The 8,184-nt window shown below is 41.3% G+C and overlaps 1 protein-coding gene across 1 annotated transcript in view; it reads right to left on the reverse strand.

Annotated features, from left to right (window-relative positions):
• The window catches only part of si:ch211-137a8.2 (uncharacterized protein LOC777613 homolog), a 23,836-nt gene that overhangs the window by 6,490 nt on the left and 9,162 nt on the right, over positions 1-8,184 (reverse strand). The window contains exons 2-10 of the mRNA XM_035680781.1: positions 7,299-7,505; positions 6,517-6,667; positions 4,718-4,900; positions 4,187-4,321; positions 3,924-4,118; positions 3,421-3,499; positions 3,189-3,341; positions 3,016-3,098; positions 906-1,157 (exon numbers count right to left, since the gene is read on the reverse strand). Coding sequence (XP_035536674.1) covers positions 906-1,157; positions 3,016-3,098; positions 3,189-3,341; positions 3,421-3,499; positions 3,924-4,118; positions 4,187-4,321; positions 4,718-4,900; positions 6,517-6,667; positions 7,299-7,480 — 1,413 coding nt within the window. The 5' untranslated portion in view covers positions 7,481-7,505. The remainder of the gene's footprint in view (positions 1-905; positions 1,158-3,015; positions 3,099-3,188; positions 3,342-3,420; positions 3,500-3,923; positions 4,119-4,186; positions 4,322-4,717; positions 4,901-6,516; positions 6,668-7,298; positions 7,506-8,184) is intronic.

Consider the following 8,184-nt stretch of genomic DNA (forward strand, 5'->3'; position numbering starts at 1 on the left):
ACAGCTTTATTTGTTGCTAAAGTAACTGCTGCTGTTAGCTAGTTAGCTCAGTTAGCCGTGCAACTAGCACTCCTGACTCCCGATTGGGATCTCGGAGCACCGGGGGAGTCTGTTGGTGTTCCCTGCTACAGGGGGAGGTTAGGACAACCAGGAGGAGGTTTCCATTTTCGTGTCCTTTTAAAACTTGCTAGTAAAACAAGTAGCTAGTCAGAACCTAAGATGGCGCCACAGACGGTCACCTCAGTGTGTTGGTGTGCTTTGTTTTTTCTTGTTTTGTGTGTTAATTCAGTATATTTTTGTGTGATTTATATATTTTTGTGTGATTGTATATTTTAAGCACCATTGCAAGATAAATTCCTCGTATGTGTGATATATAAATATATTGATTTCACCCTTTAAACTCATAAACCTGCACCTGAACGCTCTCAATCTTTGACTTTCAGACACATTTTCAGTGTAGCTCGCAAATCTGTTTTGCACTCATTCAATTATTTTGTCATCCATGTACTTCCATGACAAAGTTGGTCTCCACAAGGTCAGAAATTTACTCTGTGAGAGAGCGAGTGAGCGAGTACGTGAGAATGTCTCCGGAGTCAGATCAGGAGTTTTCACACACACAGATGATATTCATGTGATACCATGTGCTGGATGTTAATGCTGAACTCTGCAGGAAAACAAAAAAGAAGCCGTATGAGACGATAAAGCTGGTGTTCTTCTATAGTAAAGACCCAAATCAACCACGTTAGTCCGTCCCTTAATGCTGTCTGACTTCCTGTTTGTGGCTCAGAGCTTATTGGTTCCTACTGGAAATACAAAGTTTTTATGTTTTAAAAAAGGTTCAGCTGCTCATTGTAGTTTTTATCAAACAAACAGTGGGACAGTTTAAGTGACTGAAGGTGACCCACCTTCACCTCGCCATCCGTCTGCACCGCTTTGGAACAGGAAGTCCTCCTCTCTGGAGGGGTGGGGCTCTGATCGCCAAGCCACGCCCTCACACGCCCGCCGTCAAAGCCGACCGGCTCGCTGTCCTGTCTGTCAGGCGTCGAGGTCGCCCACTGGTCTCCGCTCACCCGGGTCCCGCCGCTCTGAGTCGCCACTGGCGAGAAGACACTGGTGTGGGCGTGGTCAAACCATCCGTCCAATCGCTGCACAGAAACCTGATAATAAACCGGAAGTGAATCATGAAATTAAATCATTAAATCACGTCCTTCATAAAGTAGATTGTCTGTTAAAAACTACACAGTGATGTTTATCCGTGGTTCCCAACCTGAGGGTCGGGACCCCCACTAGGGGTCGCCAAAGCTTCACAGGGGGTTGTGAGGTCTTCTTGATTTTAAGGGGTGTAAGAAAACTTAAAAAATATATACACAGTATCTCAGCACTTTATTCATTCCAGGGAGGCAAAGTTTAATAATACTTAAGTGTTATTTTGAAGGTTTGATTTTTATTTAAATATATTTTTATTTAAATGTATAACCTTTATTATTAGAAATAGAAGTTAGAATAGAATTAGAATTCTATTAAAATAGAATTAGATTTAAAAAAAAACATAATACAGACAGAAAATAATGTAAAAATATCAGGAAATCTCATCTCTGAATGACTTAAAATCGCTATTTTACACAAACTCTCCTCAGGTGTTCTGTACTGTTGTTCTTGTTGCTGAAAATAATATAATATAATAATAAAATATAGTCACATTACTACTACTACAGAAAATAGGTCCCTTAAGGAATCAGGTTGGGAACTACTGATGTAAATATTGTACAGATGTAGTTAATAAGCTAAAACATGATAAAGGCAGTTGGGCTCGAAGTCAAAGTGGCGATGCCTGAAATTGACAGGTTTCAGGTGAGAGGTGGCGGCGGCGGCACATAAACCTCTGCAGGCACATCTTTTGAGTTCAGAATTCACACGGCGTACAAACAACCGGAGACGAGGTCACACGGCAGATTTAATGAAGTACAACCACATGGAGTCCTACGGGCAGGCGGCGGCGAACCCTGCGGGGGAGGATGACGTGCTGACATCACGCCTTTACGAGTCGGATAATAAATAAGATAAAAGAATAAAAAAACAACACTTTGATGTGTTTGCTGCAGCTGCAATCAGATGCTAATTCAGTTTTACGTCTTTGTCTCTGTTTGTCTTGTCCTGTTGAGCTTCAGGGTTCACCGACAGTGCAGAGAGGAAGAGGAGGAGGAGGAGGAGGAGGAGGAAGAGGAGGAGGAGGGAGCTGCAGCAGAGGACGACACTATTTACCCCCGAAATTAAATCAACGCCAGTCTTGTTTTTTTTCACCTCTTTATTTCAGTTTCTCTCTCCACTGACACACACTCCCCCACTTCCTCCCCTTGCCAAAATAAAAAGCTAAAAAAAAAACCCGAAGACGTACGGAGGCGTCTGCAGGCGTCATGAATAAATCAGTAGAAGACAACCAGCGACATTTTCAGATAGCTGGTGTATCGAAACATGAGTGTGTGGGACAGACAGACAGACAGACAGAGCCTCTGGGCCATGAAGCATCTGGGTCAGAGCAGAACAACAGGAAAACAGAGCGTGTGCACTGAAATTAGACGGTTTGGTTCACATTTAGGCATCGACGTGGCGTCATTTCAGCTCCTCTTCACTAATCTGTCAAAATAAATAACGTCAGAAAGAGACGCTGGAAGGCAGCGGGACCAAAGTATCAGAGGAGTTAATCAGTCAGTAACTGTTAACGTTATCCATCATCCATTGTATCAGTACGGGGTTTCGTGGTGCTTCCTATAAAACCATATTGTACTGTGTTCCAATATAGATGATAATGAACTCTGCTTTGTCCATTAAGCTCTAATAATGAGACACCTTAGAGAGAATTTAGTCTTAATTAATTAGAATTTTGGCCAAGATGCATTAATGTTTACATCCCAGCCCAAAAATAAAATCTTTCTCCTCGTCTTCTTCCCCAAATGTTGATGTTAATTTTCACCAGGACGAAGAAGAAAAAGAAGAACATGTTTGTTGTAAACTCACCAAATCTGCTTCCTGATTGTCGTTGCTGATGTTCGACTGAGAGCCGAGGGAGCTGAGGTAGCTCCGCCTCTTCAGACACAGACCTACACACACACACACACACACACACACACTCAATAAAACAACTTATATTCATTGTAATTGAAACCATTTTAAAAATGTTCACTTTCTACCGGCGTTGGCGCTGAAATACGACGAGTCGGCGTCGTCACGGGAGACAGAGCGCCCGATATCGACAGAGGGGTCCCACTCCAGCCCCAGGTGCTCATGGGTAGGCGAGGACGGAGAGGGAGGAGGAGGAGGGAGGTGAGCGGGTGAGGGTGGCTCTGAGGAGGAGATGGAGGAACAGTTTGATTGTTTATTGATTGTATTCTTTATTATTGATCTAATATCTGTAATCAATACCTTTAGCTCCCTCTTCCTCTAACAGACTCTCTGAGGGGCAACCAGAGTCTGTACCCAGAATCCAGTCCTCCTCAAACACCTGGAGGAGGAGAAGGAGGAGGAGGAGGAAGAGGAAGAGGAGTAGGATGAGGAAGAAGAGGATGAGGAAGAGGAGGACAAGGAGGAAGAGGAAGAGGAGGAAGAGGACGAGGAAGAGGAGGAAGAGGACGAGGAAAAGGAAGAGGAGGAGGACAAGGAGGGTGAGGAGGAGGACGACGAGGAGGAGGACAAGGAGGATAAGGAGGACAAGGAGGACGAGAGAGAAGATGAAGAAGACGCGTGGACAAAAGGAGGAGCAACGAGGAGGAAGAGAAGAAGGGTTACGGGGAGAAAGGGGAGGAAGGGGAGAGGAGGAGGATCATAAAATATAAATTTATAATTGCACAACTGGTCCAAAGGAAATACGGGTTTTACGCGCTAATCTGCTGTGTTTTTATTTGTATAAATAAATAACCGTTGTGTACCAGTCTCATGCTTAGCAGTCGGGTGTGTGTCCGTGCGATGTTGTTGTAGACAAGGCTGCAGTGGCGCAGCAGCTCCAGCAGGCGGCGCTCTAAGTGCTGAGCGTCCATCGGTTGGCTGCGCTGGATCAACGCCTCGCCACGCTGCAGGAGGGCGTTCACACGGCCCGAGTTCACGCACACACACTGCTGGAAGGACTGAAAACACACAAACAGGGTGAATATATCACTGTCACACACACACACACCACCACACACACACACACCTGGAGGCGTCTCAGCTTCTCGCAGGTGTTTCCTGTCAGGTGATTGACGTCGGACAGACGGACGTCCAGGTCGGCCAACCAGATATCGAGCTCCTCCCTCTCCGCCTCAAACTCCCGCCACTCCGACACGAAGAGCTGAGAGAGAAACAGACTGTCGGTAAACACCTGCATTCTTTCTAACGGCCGGCAGGGGGCGACCCCACTGGTTGCAGAGAGAGGTCTGATAGTATCGAATCTTACGGGGAAATGAGCCGACTTCTGACTTGATTTATTTTGACTAAAAAATACACAAATTACAAAAACAATACAACACAAAAAACAAATAAAAAAGGCAAATAAACACATGAGAAATACACAAAAGATACATCGAAACACACTAAAAATGAGAACCAATACACAAAAAGCTAAAGTAAAAAACATGAAAAAACACGTTAAAATCACATAAATTACACAAGAAATACAATAAAAACACTAAAAATACATGAAAAAGGCAAAAAATACACTGAAACTTTTATTAGGAGGAATTCTGACCTTCAGTCTTCCGGTGATGGATTCCAGTTTGGCGTTCACGTCGTCCCACCGCCGCCCGCACTCCCTCGCCGACGCCAGCAGCCGAGCCTGCATGGCGCCCTGAAACAGCCGAGTCAGCGTTCGATTCCTCCGAGTCAGATCGTCCAACTGGACGAGGCAACCTCCCGCCTCGCACCGCAGCCGCTGAAAACAACAAGAGCAAGAGGACTTCATTACCCATAAATCCTGTTAGGAAATTAGTAACTTTAAAAATATATATTTCTTCTGTTGAGTCCTGATACTCTGATAAAACATGTACAATACAATACAAAATATGTGCAGAGAGTTTGTTAACACTTGGGCTTTAACTAACAATTATATTCGATTAATCAATTAATCTACAGATTAATCAATTAATCCTGTTTTTTGAGCAAGAAAATAGTGAAAAATGTATGATCATATTTGACAAAGAAATGCATTTAATCCTAGAAATGTGGATTTCTACCCAAAAAATGACTAAAACAAACAATTATCAATATTCCTCTTCTGTCAACCAACTAATCAATTAATCGACTTATCTGTGCAGTTACAGTCTCACTCTACTCACCTGGAGCTTCTACTTAAACATCAAAAACTGAGATCCCAGGACAAACTGATGCATTTTTATACAAATAAAAAGATAAATTAATGTTTTACATTCACCGAATTTACAAGTGGAGACAAATAATTAAGAATTTGTCGTTTATTAAGTTTCTTCTGACACAAAAACTCACAAAAATATGTGATTTTTTAAAGGTAATTTGGGGCTAATTTGACACTATATGAGGATTAGGATAATAAGAACATGAAATGTACCAGATGTAAATGCAAAGGCAAGATCAGACCTTTTATTATTCAGTCAGAGTCCATACAGATTGCAATTTAATACCAGTAATAATAACTAATGTGTGCAACTCCTTTATACACAGAGTCGCCTACACCGGGACAAATGGACATATAGCAGAATATTTTTTTATATAAATAAAGGAATAACTCATTACATCTGCCGAATTCACCAGAGGGGACGTATAATTAAGAATATGTTGTAGAAAGAGTTACATAATGTTTATAAAGTGTCCTCTGACAGAAAAACTCACAAAAATGTGATTTTTTAAAAGCAGTCTGGGGCTGATTTACCACAACCTCAAACGCCTCATGCACATGCTTTTAAAAAAAGGGATTTTAATACCAGGTGTTCTTTATATTTGTTTAATTTTGCAGATTTTCGGGCTCGTTCCTCGGCTGCACCAACCAACAGTGACTGATACTGGAATAAAATCCTCCTGTGTGTGCTGGAGCTGCAGAGGAAGATTGGTGTGGATCAGATTTCCCAGCAGTGACCGAGCTGACAGCAGAATTTCATTTGGACAAACAAGGAGAATCTACAGCTGTTCAGTCGGTCAGGGACGGACGCTCCCGCTCAAACTTTCTGATTTAAAACGACTGGATTTACACATCAGTGCTGCGGCTTTACGACCAGCTGACAGATATTTACGCTCTGCCTGGATTATGTCTTTAACCCGTCGCTGAACTTTAGCCCTCTAACCCCGGTTGGTCTTTCTCTGACGGCGCCGCCACAAAGAAAATATATGAACACACTTTAATATTTAAAATGATACACAAGGTTTCAATGAATGATTAAATAGGAATTAAAGTTTGCTTCCTTTATTTCCTGTAAAAACAAGCAGCTAGGGAGTTTTTGTAACATTTTTTGGCTTATTTTTTGGCTAATTGCTTATTTAAATTCATCCTTGGGACCAGTAATCTCTCAGTTTCCTCACCTCAAACCTCCTCAGTTCCTCCTTCGCAGTGACGTAGGTGACGTGGGCGGGGTTAGGGGAACTGACAGTCTGCTCAGCCAGTCGCAGCCAGGCGTCCAGGTGGGCGTGTTCTTTCATAAACTCGTGCCAGAGGACCCACCTCCTCTCCAGTCTGGAAAGATAGACAGTCAGACAAAGTCAAACAGCTTTTTACCAAAATTAGGTCCCATTGGGGGGACACTGGGATATTCAGGCACGAACAGACCCGAGCCCGAACCATGGCAGCGGTTTTGAGGCAAACCTGAACCCAAATTTCCATTTAGAAAAAATGTTTAATAATAATTTAAACGTTTTTTTTTTCAAGCTTGTATGCATTATTATCTCATACTGTCCGAGCCCGAATTACAGCAGTTTTCTGCTTAAAAAAACAAGCTACATTGTGAATATTATATTAGTATATAGGGAAAACTATTATAAAAATGAATAAATAACAGATACAGTCATATGCTTTATTAATAAATTGTTAAATATATATATTTTTAAAATGAGCACCGACCTATCAGCATCAGTTTGGGGCCCGAGCCTGAACCAGACCTGAATTTCCGCTTTAAAAAAAATATTATAATAATTTAAATAGTTTATTAGAAGCTAACTTAAACTACATTGTGAATATTATGAAAATTATTAAAAATGAATAAATACAGTTAATATTTAAAATATATATATATATATATATATATATATGTTTTTTTTAAATCTCCACCAGTCCAACATCAAGATCTCATGATGATCCGTCCACTCACTGTCCACATCCCTGCAGGTCTTCATCCTGGCTCCAGCTGCCGTCCCCTTGCTGCGTCTCCTCCTCTTCATCCTCTTCATCCTCCTCCGGCAGAGACTCAGTCAGATCCAGAATCAGCTCCACATCCATCACTTCCTCTCCGTCACTTCCTGAAGAGGGCGGGTCTGCTGGGACTCGGGGCATCCTGACATCACTGGACCTTCACCTGCTGAGGGACGAGATAGACACTTTATTTAAAGTCATTCATAATAATTATATATTATACATGGTCCTTAGTTAATATAGATTCTATTATTTTTCATATTTATTCGATATTGTGATTATTTTCTTTTGTAGAAAAAGATTAAAGAGACAAAGCTGTAAAATCTGTCACTCTGCAGACATTTTGTTTGTTTGTTTTTTCATCAGTTTCAGGTCATTGATGTTCAGTTGATATTCTGCACTCAAAGCAGTCTGAGTCAAAAGTCTAATGAACTTATAAAGTCTAGTCATAGATGAATACATGAAAATGTGCTCCATTATACTGTAGTACTGTAGATTGATAGGTGTATTTCTCATTACTTTTTATCTTATTTCATATTTAAATTGAGTTTTTTATTAATTTATTAAAAATGTTTTTTAATCACAACATGGGGCTTATTTGATATATTGTGTTGACAAAGACTAAATTTAAAGACATTTTTTAGTTCAGTTAAGTTGGTTTTATAAGTAATTTTTAATTTTCACAGTTTTGTTTGGTTTTATTGAACAATAACTAATAACTGGCTGCACATTCAACCCTCGCGGACGTCAACATTTAAACAAACCAACTTCAGCGTGTTTGAGTCTTTGCTGCCGGAGGAAAGCAAACAAATCCTAAATCCTCCGAGCAGAGACCTCACACACAC

Source organism: Morone saxatilis, unplaced genomic scaffold (genome assembly GCF_004916995.1).
Source record: "Morone saxatilis isolate NCDOM2014 unplaced genomic scaffold, NCSU_SB_2.0 Contig8, whole genome shotgun sequence".
Lineage (NCBI taxonomy): Eukaryota > Metazoa > Chordata > Actinopteri > Moronidae > Morone > Morone saxatilis.